Source organism: Dryobates pubescens, chromosome 2 (genome assembly GCF_014839835.1).
Source record: "Dryobates pubescens isolate bDryPub1 chromosome 2, bDryPub1.pri, whole genome shotgun sequence".
Classification (NCBI taxonomy): Eukaryota; Metazoa; Chordata; class Aves; order Piciformes; family Picidae; genus Dryobates; species Dryobates pubescens.
Genome location: NC_071613.1, coordinates 45,654,818 through 45,676,465, shown reverse-complemented (window position 1 = coordinate 45,676,465; position 21,648 = coordinate 45,654,818). Strand labels below are relative to the sequence as shown.

Sequence of the window (21,648 nt, the reverse complement as noted above, 5' to 3'; positions counted from 1 at the left end):
GCCTCTGCAAGGCACAAGCCCCCAGCTCCCCCAGGAAACCCAGCAGGGCTTTGCCTGCATTCAGTTCAGAGCACCAGGCACTGCCTTCAGGTATGTGGTCCCACGTCACCTCGCATAATAAATACTGTACTTGGCAGAGTCCAGTATGGAGCAAGGAGCGAGCCAGTAACGCTTCCTGGTGAATAGAAAAAGACTGATTTTGATTGTGGTAGACAGCAGTGCTTCCCAGTGCCAGAAAGACGTGCAGTATGTATTTCTGGTTTGCTTGGACCTTCTTCAAACAGGCTGGTAACTGACTTATTCCACCACTTAGTTTTCCTTTGTGAAAATAGCCCTTTAAATTAAGTGTTTAGCAAATACTGCTTAGTCCTATTACAAAGTAAATTGGGGAAGGATTGTACCAGCAGACTTCTCCAATCTCTTTCAGATGCTTAAATTACAACATGATCTAACTTCACCCCGGGGAGACACGAGCTCTGCAGAAAATTGTCCGTCCTCCCGCTTTGGTAATCTCCGTCATTTCTCAGGTACCTTTTGCAAGTTGTCTGTTCCTCAGAGTCATGACTCTGCTTTTGGGGCATTGGGACATTTTGCACAAAGGTACCCCACCGTCATACAAAGCCAACACTGTCTGGCTGAGCTGGAGTGCCTGGGACCAGCGTGGCGATGCCTGATGCTTGGCTGGGAGGATTTGACTGCAGCAGTTTGCCTTTGATTTCAGTCAGCCAATGTCCATGCCTGCGAGTGAGGACAGGGGAAGCATCACCAACCCCACACTCTTCTGCCTGCCCTTGGAGCCATTTATTTCCTCCATCCACTACAAGAGCCCATTTTGATTATGCCCAAAGCACTGAAATCAGGGAACGCCACAGACCCTTCTCCTCCACCTGGAGCAGGATGCTTGTCCTCCAGGTTTCCTGCCCCAGATTTCACTTGCTGCCCCCCGAGAGCTGCTCCTGCTGGGGCAGCCAATGCTCCATCTCTCTGAATTCTTGTTTGAGTCCTGGAGGTGTAGGTGCCGGGGCAGGATCTGGCCAGTGCCCAGGGCCGGGGTGGGCTGGCAGGGAGCCGGCGTGCTGCCGCAGGACGGGCGGCTGGGCTGGTGGGGACGCCTGCAAGGGGAGGGCTGCACGGGCAATTATCTGCCATATTGTGCTCTCGCTTGTGTTTAAAAACAACAACAGCTCAACTGACTCATAGATCCTACGGCCTCTGAGTCACTTTTTATTTCTGGATTTCACTGCTCTGCCCTTTGCAATGAAAGGAGTTTCATAGGGGCGCACACTCACACTCACACACATCAAGTTCACATTTGTTTTCCCCCTATAAAAACAAAACGATTTCCATACCGTTAATGAAACAGAAATGATTTGACTACACGTACCCTGGCTTTTATTTTCCATTGTATAAACTCTGCAGATGAAATAATGATGGTTGTTAAGTAAGCCTCTCTTTTTTTATTTTTCTTTTTTTTTTTGCTCTTTCCTTTCCCTTTCCAGGCAGCCTCTTTTCGAAATAGCAATAGAGAGTCACTTACAGACTTGGCTTGTGCTGAGCCTGTAGTAATTAACCCCTTCATCCCTCGTTTTCCTCTGTCGGTATTTAACTGCAGCGTGGGTGAAGGCGGCAGCGGGTCTCCCCTGGGACTAGAAGCAAAGCACGGGAGCAGAGTAGGCAGGGACATGTGGGAAAGGAGGAGGAGAGCTGATCGTGCACAGCAGCGGATTGTGCTTGGGACGATGCACCCCTGGGCTGGAAAGCTTTCCTGGGAGAGCTGGCACTGCCACTGCAGAACCAGAAGTACCTGCTGGCTTCCTGCACACCCCGTCTTTTGGGGGTGCAAGTCAGCACCGCTGTTTCATGTTTATCCTGACAGCCCCATCCTGGGTCATATGCCTTCCTTCTCACTCCCCAGGGACCACCAGTGCTGACTTCTCAGCAAAAGATCTTCTCTCCTCCAGAATGCCACTGCAGAAATAACCTGCAGTAAACAATGTAATCACCAAATTTGCTCTTTCTGTTTACAGGGTCATTATGATTTTATTAAGCACTTGGAGGAACATTGATAGGATGAAGTAATACCTTGCATGAGCAGCAGCTACAGCTGGAGCTGGGTGCATGGGCATGTGCCTGCCTTGCCCTGCAGGACAGGGTGAGCTACCCTCTCTGCAGGAGAAGGGGTTCTGCTTTGCAACATCCCCTTCCCATCACACACCATCTGCCCAGGCTGTCTTCAAGGCTTCGGAGTATGCCACAAGCATTTTTTCCTGCCACAAGCATTTTTTCCTAATCACGTCTATCACGCAGCAGCACAACCCTGCATCCTCCCCCCTCCCCCCCCCCCCCCATCATCAGCTCAGATGTTTGGCCCTGGTGGGGTAGTGACATTGGCTGAGATCCTGTTACTCTTCCCAGGCTGGGTGATGTGTTTTACATTATTTCTCTTGGATTTATTAAGCATTATGTAACTGGCTAACCGATCCCGCACGCAACGCAACCGCGGCTGATTTCATGTCAGCGGAAAGTAAACAAACAAACAAACAAACAAAATGTTCTGAAGTGGCTGAACTGAAATTCATTTCCACATGCAAAGCAATTTCTGGAGGACCTACCCTCTCCCCACACAGCTACTTTGCATCCAAGCTCTCATGAAACCCATTAGAAAAGAGTTATCAAAAAAACCGCATGTTGTACCAGACAAGCAAATCCTCTCTCTTTTATTCCCTGCATGAAATTGTTTCAGATACAGTTGATTTAATTCTTTTTAAACCATCTTTATGGATTTCTCATGGCCCTTGAATTGTGTTATTCTTACATTTCTGTCTAGCTGGAGAACTCCTTCAAAGTTTAGCATGAAAATCAAAGCAAGAGCCAGCCCAGCGCTCTTCTTTCTGGTGCTATGGACAGCATCCTTCTGATTAATACCAGTTTGCACTGAGATGTTGAGCTGAGGAACATGGAACAGATAGAACACAGACTTAGTAGTGGTCCTGCACCATGTTGTTTGCTTCTTTCAGTGTATGGCAATACTATATTTCTGAAGCCTTCCCCAAAACATCAGTAAGTGGCAGAGGAACACCCGTTTACATGTGATTTGATTGGACGTGGCACTTGGTGCCATGGTTTAGTCATGAGGTCTGTGGTGACAGGTTGGACTTGATGATCTTTGAGGTCTCTTCCAACCTTGGTGATTCTGTGATTCTGCATTATTTTTCAGTGAGCCCCTAAGGCACCCAAGCACCTCCTTCACCTTAAGTCCAGGTTAAGCTGAACTGCTGAATTAGGCTCGGCTGGGCTGATGGATCAGGTAAGAGCTTTTGCCACTCACTGTGCTGCTGCAATTTGAAGAGAAAGATGGCATCTAAGCCATTGTCCCAGGGGCAGATGGGTTGCAAGGAGGCAGGGTCCCAGCCCTGAAGGCAATGCTGGTGGACAAGTGTACAGTTTCACGTGGGTGTCACCACTGCACCTAACCTTGTGGCAACTCACTAGATGAGCGAAGTTGTCCTAAAGCCAGGAGGAAGCCCACAAGTGGGGTTTGCCTGCCATTCAGGATGCTTCCCTGTTCCCTTGGGAGATGAGCAGGGACACTCCACATCTTTCCTGGAAAAGGTGGCTGAAAGGAGGGTTGAAGGTTAATGCAGGAGTCCCTTAAGTCAGCAACTTAACACAGGGTTTTTTAATCCCCTGAGTGCCAAGTATATGCTGGCTGTGGTGGCTTGCTGTGTAATTATGGCTGGTATCTCCAGAGTTGTTACCATGCCAGGCAAAAACTGCCCTGCCAGACAAAAGCAGTTGTGAGTTTGCCCAGTAATAACTGTACTTATCCCATTAGGTATTCAGCAGCTGCTGGTTAAGCACTGGCTTATGAAAGTCAAGCAGGTGCAGCTGTGACACAAGCCAAAGATTTCAGCCATCCTGTGCCTGAAGGTGCAGTAATTCCTTTCATTGCACCTATTGCCCCTATTCCTCTGTCTTTTCTTTTGCTGTCCCTCCCATCCATGCATGACACCGGAGAGAGCAAGCCAAGCCAACAGCACAGCCTGAACATCAAGTGTGGGGGCTCAGAGGGAAAAGACACCCACAACCAGCGGTCAGCCCAAGTCAAAACTGTACATACATCCATCCCTATCTGCTTATCTCCACCAGCATCACACCATGGCCACATCACCACAGCAACTTCCACCAGCCCAGGTGGTGTGTGAGGGGAATTGTGGCATTTCTCTTTGTTGGGTGGAAAGCAGAGCAATTTATTCAAGGCATAAGGAGAAGGCAAACTGCTGAAAACAATGATCATAGGCAATTTTAGCAAAATCTATGCTTATCTGGGGCTTTGCAGGGTAAGCAATGCATTAGCCATGATGTGGTGTGTGTAGGCTGTGGTAGAGTTTTCAGAGGGCTAAGCTAGTGTGTCCTCAATGGAAAGTGCCTTCTGATGATTAAAGATTCACTTGCCGTGTGTCCAGAGGGCTCTGACATTCCAGCCCTTCTGAGAGCATTTTGCAGTAAAAGCATTCTGACTAAATGCTGGTCTTACAAATGAGCCCACATCCCACACTGCCTGAGAGCTGTAGTGACAGCCTGGCCACCCATGGGTGCTTTGAGCTCATCTTGTCTCAAATTGCTGCAGAAATTGCTAAGGGTTTAGCAGCATTTGCAGGCTTGGGAGCTGAACAGCAGAAGGTTAAGAGTCAACCACTCCACAATGCTGTTGACATTGGTTAGGATGCTCTTATTTCTTTGGATCTACCAACAGTCTATCCTTTATCCTATTTAACTGCAGCTTTGGCATCTTATTCTCAGGAAGATGCAGCTGAGGCGAGTTCCCTTCTCTACAGCAGCAGTGAACCTAACAGCAAAAGCAAGTGAGCTGCAAGTGAGTTGTTGACATTGGTCTGTCTTAACTACTGCAATTCAAGTAAAACTACTGCACAGCAGGCCTTCTTTACCATTATCATCATTTTATACTCTGAAATGCAGGTATGTGTATATTTTTCAGGCTCAACAGGAATCCTGGATCTCCATGAATAGATGGAATTGAAATTTCAAGATATCATTCAAGTAGGTAAACACATCAGAAACATTATCTGGGTCACATTTGGGCAACAGGGCTTGCTCCATTTTAAGTGCAAATGGTTTGCTGATGATTTAGATGAACTTCCTGAGGGGTGTTTGAAATTCCTGGCACACGTTCGATTTACCATCTGCTAGAAGGACTGTGGTGAGCTCACAAAGAGACATCAAACTGAAGCTGCTCTTCATATCCAGGGTGGACTTTCCACCATTGTCTACTTTGTAATTTTTTGGGGGTGTTTGTATTATTTTGATTCCTGAGGAGAAGTGGAGCTTGCAAGGGACTGTACAACGAGCTGCCAGGGCAGAGAGGTTCTGTTAATTCTCTGTCAGTGTGCTGTCATCGAGTTGTTCCGGCACTGTCTGTTCCTTATGTCTGCTAAAGTTATTACATAGAGTCAAGTTTTGCCCTCATTTAGACTGGATTTAATGGTAATTAAATAATCTGCTGTCAGAGGGAACTTGAACTTGAGGCTAGCCTTTCTTGCTTCTCTTCAAGTGTCCCATATTTTGCACATAGATAGATGGTGTGTTCTTCTCTTTTATTTCTTTCTTGATCTCTTCTTTTAAGGAGCTTGTGTTGTGATCTACCAGAAAGTCTTGCCTAATCAGGTAGGATTTGACTTGAATACTTTCCATTTGTCTAAAGCAAAAGGAAGGTATGGAAGGAGGGAGGAGAGAGCAGGGTTTTGAAAAGGAATTGTTGCAGGGATGGAACAAGGATTGTTGTTGACAATACCTAAAGTGCTTTCCCTTCATGCCTGAAAGCAATGGGAACTTGTGTGTCACCTTTCAAGAGGTCTCTCTTGCACAAGAGGGTTCCTTCCGGTCCCAGTCCCAGGCAAAACTGCAGCACAGCTCCAGGGAGCCTCAGCAGCTGGCAGGGACAAGGTGCAGAGGACTAAATTGCTCCTCCATCATGGAGGAACAAAGAGGGGAATGTTCTCTGTTCACCATTTCCCACTCTGAGATCTCATCATTTTGCAGCAGCTGCCTCCTGAGCCACGGCCAGCCACAGAGGTATTAGCCCTGGCAAAGGGTGAAAGAAAAGCTTGGCAATTTGTGTCACTATTTTACAGACAGGTGAGCGTAGGGCAAATAGACAAAACCAGAGCAAATGTATCCTGAGGAGGTCTCACCCCTAAGCAAAGAGGCTCTGCCTCTGTTGGGAATGTCTGTGACCGTTTCTACCACCGAGTGCCTTTTGACATATTAAAGACATGGCAGGAACTGAGCTCCCAGGGGATGCATTGGTCTTATTTCTGTTGATGCTTGTACCCTGAGTCTATTTGAAGAAGGATGATTCATTCAGATGTTCATTGCTTATGGCTCTGAGTGCTGCTCTCCATTGTAAGAAAGGTCTTGTTTGCTATCATGAACTGGTTGGGGCTAATTTTGGGATAGATCTAGCGTGGAAAAAAAGCTGTACACAGCAAGACAAGACAGCAAGGCTGATTCAGTTTCTTCCATGCTGGATGCTGATGTTCAGAATCTCCCAGGCAGGAAGTTTTATCAAGCAACATCAGACAGATGGTACTCATCTTGCCCCAGCTGTGCTGACTGGGTGACCTGCTCTGTCAAACACTTCTCAGGGAATATGGGCATTCATTCTGCACAGATGGTGTTTTACTACATGATCCACCTGAAAACAGCAAAGAATCCTTTTAAAGAAACACCTATACCAGTATTAATTGTAAAGGCCCTTGAAGCGCCTGGAGTCATGGCACACCCAAGAACCGTTCCTTGGAAGAGATCTGAGTTCCTGATTTAGCAGGAAAAAGGAAGAAGAAATTATTCTCTGGATTTCCAGTGCCAGGCACAGTATCAAATCACACTGGCAGTATTGTCTTTCTGATGGGGTGTGCAGCGCCCCAAGGCAATGCAGGACACAGTCAAGCCTTCTGGTTTGGAATGGCTGAAGTGAGAAGGGACCAATATCAAAAGCTCAGGGTGTTGCATTGTTGATCTAAGGAAAAGGCCTCTCTTAGTGGTGCAGCAACCAGCAGACCAGGAGCTTTAGCAGATGTCTCTAGGCTTCCCAGAAGCAAAGACATAAGAAAAGTGTGTCATTCCCAGAGAAAGCATCTTTAACAGTGGTGTTGGGGAAAATGAAAAGATTGGGAGATGCTAAGATATTGGGGAAAGAAGATACCTTGCTAATAGCCAGATCACATCAGTTGGTGTCACTTCAGGTGACTGCTTCAGGGCTCAGCCCTACTTGAACTCCATACCAGGGCAGTAAGCCAGCCCTGTTGCTGACTGCCATGGTTGTGCCGGGTCCAGTTGTTACCACCAGCTCAACGCTGCTTTGCATGCAGGGCATGCGGTAAGGTGTGATAGTCCTGGAAGCACAGACTCTGCAGCTCCCAGACATGATCAGAAGACTTGCCATCATATGCTAAATGCGAGGACAATAGCTCTTTGCAGGCTGAACAAAGGCAGGCAAGTATTTCCTTCAGACACCATCAGGCTTCATCAGCACTGACTCTGGAGATAGAGTGGAAGCTGCTGGAGATGGCTTTCTTTGAATCTCTGCCTACCCAGAAGAGCTGGAATTTTGGACCTGGAGAAGAACAAATGGAACTAAGGGAACACCTCCATCCACAGGGTAACAAGGTGAAAGGTCTTGCTGCAGGCAGAGTATATCCAGTACAATGCTGCTTCACCACTTTCAGAATCATGGCCATGTTGTGGGTCAAACTGGAGTGCGGGACTCTGCACAGCAGTCCAGCAGCTGCCACTACCACAGCTGCTCATCAGCTCCCCATCACAGCTTGCTTCTACTGATAGCTCTAAATCACATATAGGAGATGCTGAATGTATCTTCTATTTTCCTTTCCCTCTCTTCTTTTTTCTTTATTTTTAGTTCAATTTTATGTTAATCTTGAATCCAGGTGTAAGTAATCCTGTCTAGTCAAGAGTAACACATGGGTTAAAGTATATCCTTGAAGCTCCTAGAATCCATGTAGGTGATAGCCCTCTGGCCAGTGCAGACTGACAGGCCACAGTGCCCAGCTGGAAACATTAATTGCCCCAATGCTGGGATGCATTTGCTGTAGTTTAAATCAGCTGTCATTTGTCAGGCTTATCATTGGGAAGCCAAACACTGCAGTGCAAGAGCTCCATGGAAGGGTAAGTCCTGGAGCAATCAGTGGGAGCATGGGCTGCAGAGGGGATTGCATGATAAGCAGGCTGCCCCTTCTTCTAGAAGCTTGACAGCTACCAGCAGCTGGCAGAAGAGCTTCAGTCCTACACAGGCTCTGAAAAAAATGATGAACTGACAAGCAAGAAATTTGTCTTTGGTGGACATTACAGATCCTTTCTGCAGGCAGGATCACAACGGTTGTCTCTGAATTCAGGGATGTACATGCAAGCAGGGCCAAGAGCGCCTTCAGACACCCCTTCATTTCCCCTTGAAGATCCCCAAGGAAACATTATCCCACAGTTGGGGTCCAGCATGGAGATAATGTAGCTGTAATCCACAGGTTTGATAAGGCAGGCAGCCATCAGTGGTGTTATCTCCCCTCCACACAGAGGCCCCCTTCCAGTGCGAGGCTTTCTCTTGGCACACAGAGCTAAACACTGGATGTGAAAAGAGCAAAGTGTGTGGGAGCTGCTGATTTTGTCTCCTTGGTGGGACTGTTTTTTTTTAATAAAAAGATCAGATGTTGTGCTTCCTTCAAAACATGACAATCTATGGGAGAGTTCATTAGTTTATGGCAAGCTGCAGCACGGTGGAGCCCGGCCGAAAGCAAATGTTATTGCAAAGAGTTATCACTGAGGGGAGAGGAAAATAACGTCCTGAGGAAATAAACTCGACAGAGCAAAACATGGAACAACATAAAGCTGTGGAGGACAGGCAGTGGAGCTGAATACTTTTTCAGAATAAAACACCCCAGTCACCTGTTTTTAATGCCAGTGTTTGCTTTCTGCATATTCAGTGAGTATGTGGGATACATCTGTTCAGGGCTCCATCTCTAATGGGAGCAACAAAGATCGTGATTGCAGCTGGCTGAACTTTTTTTACTACTAGTACACAAAAATGTCTTTGTGACCATCATGAAATAGTGACACCACCAGTAAAAATCAGTTTTGGGTTTGTTTGTTTTTTTTGTTGTTGTTGTTGGGGTTTGGTTTTGTTATGTTTTCCAAAATGCTGTATTTTAATTTCAAGTTCCATACGATTATATTTAAAAAAAGGATTTTCCTCCCGAAAGCCCCCCACTAAAACATGGCTTTAATGATGACCAACTCTCTGAGCAAAGTTGGAGATGCAAGGGGAGAGGAAATGCCTGCTTTCAGAAACCTGACACAGCTGTACACTGCCAGCTTTCTTAGCCTTCAATTAGTCTAACTTACACCAAGGGCTGAAATTGTAGTATCAGATTTGGAGAAGAGTGAATTCAAAATAATCCATCACTTTTCCTTCCTGAGGCTCATGCTACTTGCAACACTGCAGAGAACTCCAGTTTTGCATTGTCAGGATTTTTCTCATGTTTCTCCCCTTTATTTCCTAACTGGAGTATTTGTTGCAAATTTATCTTCCTTAGCCTTATGGCAGGATGCACGTTTCCCTTTCAGGCAGAGGGATGCTGCGCCTGCTGCCCACCCAGCTACCCACACCCAGTTAGCATGGGGACCTTGCTGCCTTTTGGTTTGTTTGGATAGTGATTATTTCTTCCTTGGTCTTTTGGCTGTTTTAAAACAACACCAAAGCAAAATATGGTGCTACTTGAGAAGGATTGTCATGAACAACCCTGAAGCCATGTGTCCCGTGGGGAGGGGGTCAGCACCAATCTCCATGTGTTGTGTAGGATGGGAGAAGAGGTCTGCTCTGCTGCTGCAGCTCAGACTTGGACTTGTAAAACCTCTTTCTGCAAATGGATGCATTTGCCTGTGAAACAGAGTGATTCTTCATCTTTTCCTTTCCTTGTCATCTCACCAGCACCAGTTTCACCTCATGTTCGTGAATGGTTTGTGTGTTGGGATTCAATCCCAACAGCTCCTCTGCTTGAGGAGCAGGCTGGCATTTTGGTGGCAGTATGACTCCTGCTTTTAGCTCTGGTGACCTTAGAAATAAGAATCTGTCTTCCTGAACAAGTGGCCTGAGGAGCCTGGGATAGGTCAAAGATTTCTTGAGCAGATCAAAAGCGAGTGATGTTTTTCTGACAACCCCAGAGCTCCCTGTCATGATTTATGAATTATATATGCTCTATATAGTTAGTTGAAGATGCTCACTGGGGAGATAGAGGCTGATTTGTGCAAGTAGGGAAGAGCATGTGGCTTCAGAGAGCCACCATCTACCAAGAGATACCACCTTGAACACTCTATCTGTAGAGACTTCACAGTCTCTTGAGGAACTGTCACAAAGGGAGCCCAGGAGACTCACAGCAAAAATTGTCAGGCTATTCTATGAATGCTATGAATTTTAGAAGGACAGCATTTTAATGAAGCAGCAAGTTATGGGGAAGCAGACCCAAATCCCAGGAGCTGGGAGCTTTGGACTCAGAGCAGCAAACCTGCAACTCTCCCTTGTTTCACAGATTCTCTTTCTCTTTCTTTGGAACTTCAGCATATCCCACGGGTTACAGCTCTCACTTGGTTAAGTGCTGCGTGTCCTGGCAGATTTCTCTTTTGGAGAATGGATGCCCAAAGGCACTCTGCTGGGATCCTGGGGATCTTCACGCCCTGAGAGCTGTCGTCACACTAGTGACACTTAGCTCATGTTCTTGAGGTTGTCTCAACAGCTCAGGGAGTTGCGTTGCTTCTCTCTTGTCTCCCCTCTGTGAGATGAGATTTTGCTCAGCATACTTCATGGCCTGACCCAAGCTATAATCCTGACAGAGCACAAGGGAGACTTTCCTGATTTTGATGTAAAACAGGGCAGGAAAACTCCTAATTATTAACTTGAAGACCAGAGTGTTTCCATGTGCACAATACAGTAATCCAAATATCAAGCCTGTAGCTTCTGGATGGATTGTAGACTGCCCAGCAGATAGTCCTGCAGTCTTGAAGGCTTTGAGCAACAAAACCCCCACCACATCCTGAGCCTGAGTAATTACCTGCTGGAATAACTTCACTGTGTTGTGCTCTGTCACAAAAGCACTTAGTTTCAGTTTCCAGTGTGTAAAGTTTGGCTTTCTTCTGTCCTGTAGAAGAGGAAGCCCTCTGCAAGAACGCATCTCTCTGGGTCCTAGTTATAAATTATGACTAGCTCTTCTCCCAGCCTTCTCCTGGCCAAACTAAAGACACTGAAAGCCTTCACTCCTCCAGCAAAGACAAATTTTCCAAACCTGAATAATCTTTGTATGGGTTTTTTGGGTGGTTTTTTGTGTGTGTGGATTTGTTTTGGTTTGGTTTTGGGGTGTGTGTGTCCTGAGCTAGGTGAATCCAGAACTGTTTTGGTGTAAACTCTTAGGGAGGGTAGCAAAGTCTCTAAAGATGCTCAGCTGGAGTTATTCTGGGATAAAAAAAGATGCAATGTGGGCCATGCTCTCTAATGGCAAGCCTTAAATCTCTGTGCTAAGAGAAGTGACTTTGCTGCTGTCACCAACCTAGCACTGTCACTCCTTGACAAGAGGCTGGATGAGTAGTGGAAATGTGTATTTTCTGTCATTTTGAGGCACTTCCTGTTCCCTTCTCCTTTAATTTCAATGCAAAGTGGGCTCCCAGGGTACTTTAACTGTCTCAAAATGACTGGAGGGTAGATCTTAACATGATACACCAGGAAAATGGATGTACTCCCTGAAAACATAGATCATTGTTGAGCTGAATCAGAGAGAGCAAGCCCTGGCTTATTTTTCCTTTCCCCCCTCATACAGAGGCATATTTTGTCATCCTATCACTCATGTAACCTTTCGGCTGAACTTAGTAATCATGATATGTTTTGGTTTGGCTTCTTTCAGATTAAACCCCTGCCTTTCAGAAAAAGGAAACCATAAGTTAAATAACTCCAAAATTAGGTATTTCTGAAGGATAATTAGCGGTCGTCTTTCTTACCAAAACCAACCCAAGGCTGTGCTTTAAATAATACCTTGTAGTAATTTCTCCAGTTCTGCTCCAAATGTGATTAATTTAGCAGGATGTTATCGATACAGCATCCTCTATTTCAAGCCATCCTTCAGAATCTTATCTACAATAACAGATACTATTTGTCCCCACAACTTTTGGAAAAATCATCCAAGCTTTATATCCCCAATCCCCCCCATCTGTCTCTCTCTGCTTCAACTGTTGCACCACGTCTTGTGTTTGCCTACACCCAAATCATTGATCATGTCCTTTCATTCCCTGTTCCTGTAGATAGAGGGACCCATGTAAAGTGGATGCAGATACAGGTCCCTGCCCCCAGTTATTTCATTTGGATGCAAAACCACTGGAATTACAATCCTCCTGCTTCATCTCGCTGAGCAAAGGGCAATTTTAGTTGCACTGAAATGTCTATAGCGAGGGCAGCAGGTCTATGTTTGTAGAACAGCTCACTGTAAAAAGTGCCACTCTCCATGCAAATAGATAGATGTCTGCTATATAGGGATAGATGAGAGTATACACATGCACAGGCACTGAATATACAGAAAGACACACACACACATACTTAGGAGATGTGCATATAACACTCATTTATATACAAATCTCTTCCCTGTTATGAAACAATCATCAAGATATAAACAAGAGAAGTTAAACCACGGATGGGCATCTTTTCAAGAGCCTGGTGGAGGGTTTTATCTACAGTACTGAAGAAGTGCTATCAAAACCTAAACAGGGCACTTATTACAAAGAAATCTTTACGTAAGTGCTGGAAAGGTTTGCTGAATAACCAGATGTTGTTGCAAAGACACTTCTCCTCCCCCTCTCCCCACTTATTTCCTTCTTTCATAGTTCGATTAATTCTGAGCATTAACCAGGGCTGATAAAAGTTTTGAGCTGCAAACTTCACCACATCTGGACACTGTCGAGGCCAGATCGTTCAGTGGTGCACTTCAGTTGCTTTTAATCTCCCTCAATAAAATAAAAACTTCCAACAAGTAATGCTGACCTATATATATTTTTGCACTGTAAACACTGACATCTGCGAGCTGCTCCATGCAAGCACGCAGCGCTTTCCACCAAGGCAATCTCTCTCCCTTTGCAGTAAGAGAAATACACAGCTGATGCAGTCGTAGCAGCCTGTTCTACTAAATTCTCAGCTATTTCCAATCCTCTGGCTAATTGCTGTCAGGGGAGAAATCAAAGATTAGCTGTTTTGCAGGAGGAAGAAAAAATAAACGACCTCTCAGAGTACGTTGCTTAACGTTGCCTAACCAGAGACATTTTTCTACTCACAGAAGGAGAGCAGCAGTAAGGAGAGCAGACCCAGTTTTCTCCAGTAACCCATTTTCTGGATCCCACAAGCGACCAGCTTCACAGCGTTGACCAATTCATCTTCCCTCGGTGCAGCCAGTCTACTGCGTTTCTGCTGTCAACCCAGAGCCCCGAGTTTGCGAGGCTCCCAGCCAGGCTTGCCAGGAAGGCGGATCCAGCCGCTAAAGCCCAGCTGTGTGTGGGGTCCGCCCAGGAACTGCAGTTTATGAACAAACTAAGCCCAACTCTCCTCTAGAAATATATACAAATATGGGAGGGGGGAGCTGGGAGAAGAAGCCTTGCTCTGAGAAAGAGAGTTTGATTTTTTTATTCCCCCCCCCCCCCCCCCCCCCCGCCCCCCCCAATGACAACACAGAGCTGCTCCCAGCTCCGTTCGGCCCAAGGATCTTTGAAGGGGACCTAATGTCTGCTGCATGCATCTAATGAAAAAGGCATGGGTACTCCTGCATACTGCTTTCATCTGAATAAAACACGGAAGGTAATGCCTCAATATGCTGAGCTGCCATTAATTTGCTACTTCCACACCCCCACCCCCTTTTTAGAATTTAACTTTATCTTTTAAGTAAGCTTCAATGGGCTATATTTTTTTAAATACAGATAATTGGAAGTTTTAGGGCAGCTTTTTCAGAAAGACCACATCAATATAAGTTTAGCCTAAAGTAGGTGCTCTCGACCCATTAAAGCAGCAGGATTTAAATATATACTTACATGTTTTCCTGAATCAGGGCCTAGAATAATAACATTGAGCATTTAAATAGCTGCTTTCTCCACAAGATCTCAAACTGCTTTATAAAAACTTGTAAGAAATATTATCCCACTTACAAAAGGGAAACTGTGAAATGTAGCAGAAATCTAACTTGCCTTGGCTGTTAACAAAATCAATCAGTGGCAAAGGAGGAGCAGAATGCTCAAACTCTTGCCATGTGATCTACTCCAATCCTTCAGATTGTGTTAAAATAATGGTCAATGTACTACAGTGTGGCGGAGAAAGAGATGTTTTTATTCAGGCTTCTTGTAGCCAAAATGCCTGCCCTAAGGTAAGGCAATTTTTGTATAGTTACTGATGAATAACTCTGATCAATTTTTAATGCAAACTCAGCATTTGAATTCAGTGAGTCTCCAGCTTTTTGTCTACCCATTTTGCAATTCATCTTTCAGTTCATTAATCAGTATGTGGTGGACATGTGGTGTGTCTGTATATAGCTGTGTATATATGTGATCATTACTGGGGAGTGTTTTGCTCTGTTGGACTTGAAGGTCCTTTCTTTGTATGAATCTTTCCCATGAACTACACCTTCTTGTTTTGTGAACTATTTTTATCAGTTGTTCTGCTAGGGAGTTTAAGAATGGTATCTCTTTTTCCTTCTTCTGTATTTAAAAAGGAGAAAAATGGAAGGCGTTAGATGAAGTGGATAAAACTGGCCTCCTATGCCATGGCTACACAAGCACGCCTCTGCAGAGATCTGCTTGGTCTGCTCCAGCTTGCGTCATGGTGCCCAGACATAGGCCAGCTTAGCCTGTCCTCCATGGGGAAATGCTGTATCCCATATGTTCCTGGGCTAACAGAGAAGAAAGCTACACGAATGTCCTAAGAGAAGATACTACCTGAGATACACAGAATGTATTTGGAAGAACAAGCCCTGAAAGGCCAGGGGGCTGACTCTTGCTCACAGCCCTGGAGAACATAATCTTGAGTCCTTGGCAAGACGCAACATTGCTCTCTCTCACTTGGCTGTCTTTACATCAAACTGGACATCTTTCTATGTGCTATGCAGTATTAATCAAGAATAGATGTGGCTGACCTGAGCTAAGGACGAGTAAATGTTCATCATGGTTTGGAAATAGATTCTTTTCCAGTAAGTATATTGAAGCTGCCGTGCGCCCAGCGGTTTCTTTGGGTGAGCTACCAGCTTCACTCTTTCTGATTCAGAGCGCTTCCAAATGCCCACAGATGGCTCAGACTGCCGGTTGGATTTTCAGATATGAGCCCTTCTGTGTGATACAAGATACACACAAACTGGATAAGGCTTTTGTTAGGAATGTCACAGGCTATTCATGATCCATGGGAGCCCTCTTTAAAATCAGGAAGAATCCCCTGCTGCCTATGAAACTTGGAGAGAAATAATGTCCCCAGCAGGAGCCTGGAGGGGCTTTAAACAACGGTGGACATTGACAAAACATGCTGTATGATTTGGAAGTGCAAGGAAAGCAAGGGATATTATTTTTTTAGCAGCAGAACCTAGGAAGGCAGCAGGAAGCCTGCACAATGTCCTTGCAGCCAGGGATCCTGAGCTGCAGGAGCTGAGTTTTCCAAAGACCCAGGCAATCCCAAACAACTTCTGGGCCAAACTGAAGCCTGTAAAATGCTTTGTCCTGTCTGCAGAATAATCTTAGGGAGAGGTCTGGAGCTGGAGCTCACTGAAATGAGGAGAAAGGCAGTTGCTGTCCCATGCATGATGTTAGTGTGCCATGGGCAAGGATTTGCTTCCACAAACTGGCTGCTGGGCTCTCCGAACGGCTTTCTGCAAAGCGAGAACCTGTGTGCTCAGCCTTTACTGCAGGTAAGATTGTACAGAGCTAGATGTACCCTCCTGTAACCTGCATTTTTAGTCCACTGAGCCGAGGCTATTCTAAGCAAACATCATCTACAAACTAAGAAGAATGTGAGGCTTGGCAGCTTGTTTCTTTCCTAATGCTATGGCGTGAATCACCCGGAGGTTGAGCAGGGAGCCACACAGCACGTGCCTCACTAACTTGGGCTTCTCTCAGACCAACAACTTTGTTCTGGAGCTCCTGCTCCTTTCTTAGACCTTGTCCAAGGGAAAAATGTAAACTAAAAATCTACCAAAGTTACTCGGGGGAAAAGTGAGTGAAAACTCTGGGGTTTAGCTGCAAGTGTCTAAACTCACATTATAGAGCTTTGCTTCCACAAGAGGACACAGTGACCTTTCAAGTTAGACATTGGGGAGGAAGAAGAGATAAATGGTTATTTTTATTGTTGGCTTGTTTATTCCTTTTGGTGTAAATTCCCCTGCTCCTTTATTAGTGGTCTGGACAACCTCATAACTCAAGACACACTGAAGGCTGGATTTAGGCTGAGGAACGTAAGGTCTCTGCAGGGTGATTTTTAAGTTGCATTGTGGGAGCAGTTTTCCCAAAGTTCTCATTTAGGAGCTGGAAGATATTTACTAGAGAAATAAAATAAAACTTTGGACACCTGAAACAATATAGCCTACATTTAAAGGGAGGTTTCAAACAGCCTGGATTTTTACACTGTGGGAGGCAAAGCTCTGCAATCAATCAATAGATTTGAAGCTCCCAACACAAGCACTAAACACCCTTGTGCAGAGTAACATCACGATGGGCATGTACCAGACACAGGTGAGTCAAGCCTTTTATTCTTCCCAGGAACAAAGATCACCTTCATGTGACATGGGCTCATGAAGAGAGAGAAGGAGAAGAAGGGAACCCTAGATCATGCCCTGGGCAGTGCTAATGCAAGGGCCAACACTTCTGAGCTCCTCTGGAGCTCCTCCATGTCTGCTAGACCCCAGATGTCACAGCAGGGGCCTCGGATTTAAAATGACTGACCACCACAAAAGGTGTGGGGTTTACTTCTGCAATCAGAAGATGCTCCCTCATGATTGTTTGCATGTTACAGGACTGCTTTGTTCTGTTTTTTTTAATCTGTTGACATCAATAATGATGTTTGGCTTCAGATAAGATCCGTAAGTATTTGTTTTGTGAAGAAGATTTGATTTATACTTTGAAGTTTTGAAAGGTACGTCTTTTACCTGCCAGGATCAGGACTTAGCTTCTATTAATGGGCACATATTCTGCAGTTGTATTGAGCTACCCTCAAGTGGTCCTTGCAGTTAATTAAACCCCAAGAATTTCAGTATCATCACCATGTCATTAGCAACAGTTGCCAGAGCAAGATGGGCACCCTGCACTGCAGATCAAACCCAGCTTCCATCTCCATCCTGCACTCACGAGGACACTGGTTTCAGTCTTGGGAGGGCTGAATAAATTCAAACACCATTGCCTGGTCAGTGCTGAAGGTGACCATTGATTGTTCCCTGGGAAAAGTTCTCAGTAACTTTGTGCTGTCACAGTTTCATAGTGTTTTAGTGTTTTGTTTGAGCTCGTGTATGTGGAGCTATGGTTTGTGGTCCTTGCTGTCATCTAAGGGAAAATACCATGAGTTGACCCTTGTAATTTTCTGTTCTCTTGCTGCAGTTTATTCCAGTGATTGTGTGGGAGCCTTTGATGATCAGATAGCACAAGAAGTGCAATCAAAGTCACTAGTGCATCTTGAGGGACACAGCTATACCTCCTTTGGGTGTAGGTGTCCTTGTCTGCATTGCCAGAACCAAATCTCCTTAGCTCCGTCAACTTCCCCATGATTCTGCCTCTCGGCTAATGCTCATTTTGGTAGTCATGCAGAGCAAATGCATTTTCTAAGTGATATCTCACTTTTATTCCAGATTTTCTGTAGTTCAGAAACACTGGTCCATCTTCTAACCTCTCTCATATTGTGTGCAACGGGCTGTAAGGGTCTGATTTTTCCCATCTCTCCTATTTACAATGTTACCGAGTTGCTTGGGTTTTCTGTTCATTTCTGCCCCAGTCTTCTTGCCATGAAGATTCTCCCCATGAAGCTTTATTTATTCTTCTTCCTATGAAGTGTTGAAGTTTTCTCATTACTTGTTTTATGCTGCTTTGAAGCTACTTTCAGTAAATTTTTATTCATGTGATTGATGTGCTTGTACAGATTCTTTCAAAAATATGGATTAGTTTTGTCCTTGTTTGTATTCAGGGATGCAGATCTGCCATTGCTGATATGGATGGAAACTGCTACCAATCTCAGACTGAGTGGGACTGAATGATTTCCCCCATCCTAAAAGACACTCACATCTCTTTTCTACTCTCCATTTAGCTTTCTGTGTGTTTTCCTTTTTCTGAATAATTTACAAAATGTTTACTTTTCTACTGTTCAGTCGTCATTTCACACTAGATGATAGGATAGGATAGGATAGGATAGGATAGGATAGAATAGAATAGAATAGACCAGGTTGGAATAGACCTTCGAGATCATCAAGTCCAACCTATCATCCAACGCTATCTAATCAACTAAACCACAGCACTAAGCACCCCATCAAGTCTCTTCCTAAACACTTCCAAGTGATGGTGACTCCACCACCTCCCTGGGCAGCCCATTCCAATGGCCAATCACTCTTACTGTGAAGAATTTCTTCCTAACATCCAGCCTAAACCTTCCCTGGTGCAGCTCGAGACTGTGTCCTCTTGTTCTGTTGCTGGTTGCCTGGGAGAAGACACCAACCCCCACCTGGCTACAACCTTCCTTCAGGTAGTTGTAGACAGCAAGAAGGTCTCCCCTGAGCCTTCTCTTCTCCAGGCTAAGCAACCCCAGCTCCCACAGCCTCTCTTCATAGGGCTTGTGCTCCAAACCCCTCACCAGTTTTGTTGGCTTTCTCTGGACATGTTCCAGCAAGTCAACATCTTTCTTAAACTGAGGGGCCCAGAACTGGACACAGTACTCAAGGTGTGGCCTAAGCAGTGCTGAGTACATGGGCAGAATGACCTCACTGTTCCTGCTGGCCACACTATTCCTGATACAGGCCAGGATGCCATTGGCCTTCTTGGCCACCTGGGCACACAGATGACCTCCCATCCCTCAGATGTGTCAACACTCAGCTGAGTGTCATCTGCAAACTTGCTGAGTACACTCAGTCCTACTGTCCATGTCATTGATGAAGATATTAAACAGCAGTGATCTTTATATCATTGTTACTGTTCATGAAATTATGGTAGGACCTAGAAGTTTGAACCATGAAGCAGGAATGTGCTTTTGAAGAGAAACTCGTGGCCATCCTGCTTTGGCTTGTGTTACAAAGCAGCCTTAGGGCATGCACACACTTGATTTTTTTTTCAGTAGCAGTTCAGCTGGAAGGTGTGAACAGTGGCCAGTCCCTGGGAAATGAGCTAGAGGCACCCTAGAAACTATGCCCTAAAATACATGGCGGGGGGATGGTGGGTCCCCCGCTCCAGCTGTATTGTTCCATGAATCTATTCACACTGTAGCTCACTGCTTGAGAGCACAGGCACAGCCAGACACAGCACAGGCACACAGATACACGCCTCTTGCCAGCAGGAACACTAGCTGGTTAAGTCTCTCTTCCTGAGGTTATGGGAAGGCCACCGGTGTTGTGGGACAGATGCAAAGCATAGCCGCTGCTTTAGGGGTTTTCAACAAAGTTCTCAGTAGCAGAGTGATAGTTGTTGGTGCTGGCTGTATTAGCATTTATTTCAAACTACTAAAAAGTTGAAGGGATGAAGAGCTCTAAATGAAGCTGCTGAAAATAAGGGTTGTGACAAAGGGGAAATTAGATGAACTATTTCCCATTAATATGGCACGTGGTTTTTGTTTAAGACGTGTTATTTGCTAGAACAAAACAGGCTGTCAAGGGATCCAAGCAGGAAAGGTAACACATATAACCTTACAAAAACCATCAGGCAGCTAGTTGCAAGGCAATATACCTTGCTTAGCTTTCTTCAGTCTCAAAGCAGTTTACCTAGAGTACCAGTAGTATTAAAAAGAATGAGCTTACAGGCTAGAAAAGATGGGATCTGTCTGCCAGAAACAGCTGAGAGCCAGCAGTGGGGCAGTCTGCCTCTTTTGCACATGGTGTCCCGGCTCAGAGAAAGCTAACTAGAAGTTGCAAAAAAGAGCATCTGTGTTTGTGAACCTTCTGTACTCCTTCCTTTCCTCTAAGTGTGTAACTCTCTGGTAAGGAAGTCAATAATGCTCTGATGAGAAAAGTTGGGTTTTGAGAAAATCTACCTCTGCAATGACAGCTTCCCACTTGTAGGTAAGAAGTTGAGCTGTGCTTGCCTTATTGTTGAAGAGCAGATATGCTGCCTAGTGAAGATGCTGAAGAGTGTCCTAGTTTGTGTAACCTGTAGGAAATCAGACTCACCTCCCCATAAGAGAGGCCTCAAAGAGAGCCTGACTTCACAAAGTGGTTGTGCCTAGCTAGGGTGGAAGCACTAAAGCTTGCTTTGACCAAAGTAGTGCAAGCCCTGGAAATACTCCTGAAAGCAGTACTGTGCTGGGACAATTTTCTGGTGAGAAAATACTGTTAGCCCACTTTGCAGGCTGAGGTGGGGAAACTGTGATTCTGTGAAACATGGCTCAGGAAAAGCACTTGGTTGGAGACTTAGGTGTTTGCTGAAGGCCTTTTCATTGCACACTAGATCATCAGGACATCTCACACTCCTCTAAAGCCTTCCCAGGCTGTGTAAAGTACGTGAAGGCTAACGAGGCTGTTAGTCATTTTGGTTTTAGCACTTCTATCTCATTATCCTCCTCCTACACATGTAGTGTTTTAACTCATCTCCACAGCTTTTAGCAGTACTAAGAAAGTTCAGATCTGAAAATAGTTTTTGAAGTAACTGTTAGCCATGCAAGACATTACTGTACTTTATTGATAACGTTGTTTCCATAATAGAAGTATTTAATACAAAGTACGATATCCTGCATGAGCTTCACATAAATATTTTCATTAGATCACTGATAAAGATCAGGAAAAAAAAATCAGTATGCACATCCTGCAAATGCAAGTGTAATTGATACAAGGTATGTATCTTAATGTACATCTTGAGTAAACATAGGAAAACCATGCCCTAATGGAAAACAGACTTTGTCTTACAATGTGCAATCGTGCTTTTACATCTAAACTAGACTTTGGGTTTAGGAAACAAATCTTAAATCAGTTCTATTCAGAGGACAAATCACAGTTCACATACTTGTAGAGGACTTTTGTTCTAGGCCAGCCTTTTGTGGCGAAGCTTGGGAAACTCCATCCAGCTACAGTGGTGGAGGGGTGGGAAAGGAGGGATTGAGGTATCACTTCAAACAATCCAAGGGAAAAGTTGAATAAACACTGAAGACAACAGAATAGAAACCAGATGCCAAATATTAATTTGTGGGTTCTTCAAAGGGGATTTTGAGATTTATTTTAATTGTTGTTGAAAGAAAAAGATTAAATTTTGGATGAAAAATGTATGCAAATTCAGCTCTGGTCAACACTTAAAAAAAGAATGTTTCCTACTCAAAGTGAAAAAAAAAGGCAAAGCAAAGAAACCTGTAATATCGCCTCTTTAGTCCACTGAGGTGGCCTTTAACCTGGGCTT

General features: G+C 44.9%; 1 protein-coding gene across 2 annotated transcripts in view; it reads right to left on the bottom strand.

The window, feature by feature from the left end:
* Positions 1-13,605, bottom strand: part of LOC104303745 (TGF-beta receptor type-2-like) — a 34,516-nt gene extending 20,911 nt beyond the window's left edge. Inside the window, exon 1 of one of the 2 annotated variants that reach the window (XM_054176566.1) lies at positions 13,393-13,605. In XM_054176566.1, the coding sequence (XP_054032541.1) occupies positions 13,393-13,444 (52 nt within the window). In that variant the 5' untranslated portion in view covers positions 13,445-13,605. Of the gene's footprint in view, positions 1-401; positions 480-13,392 lie in introns of those variants that run through there. The other variant, XM_054176573.1, reaches the window with a different exon arrangement.
* Positions 13,606-21,648: the final 8,043 nt, after the last annotated feature.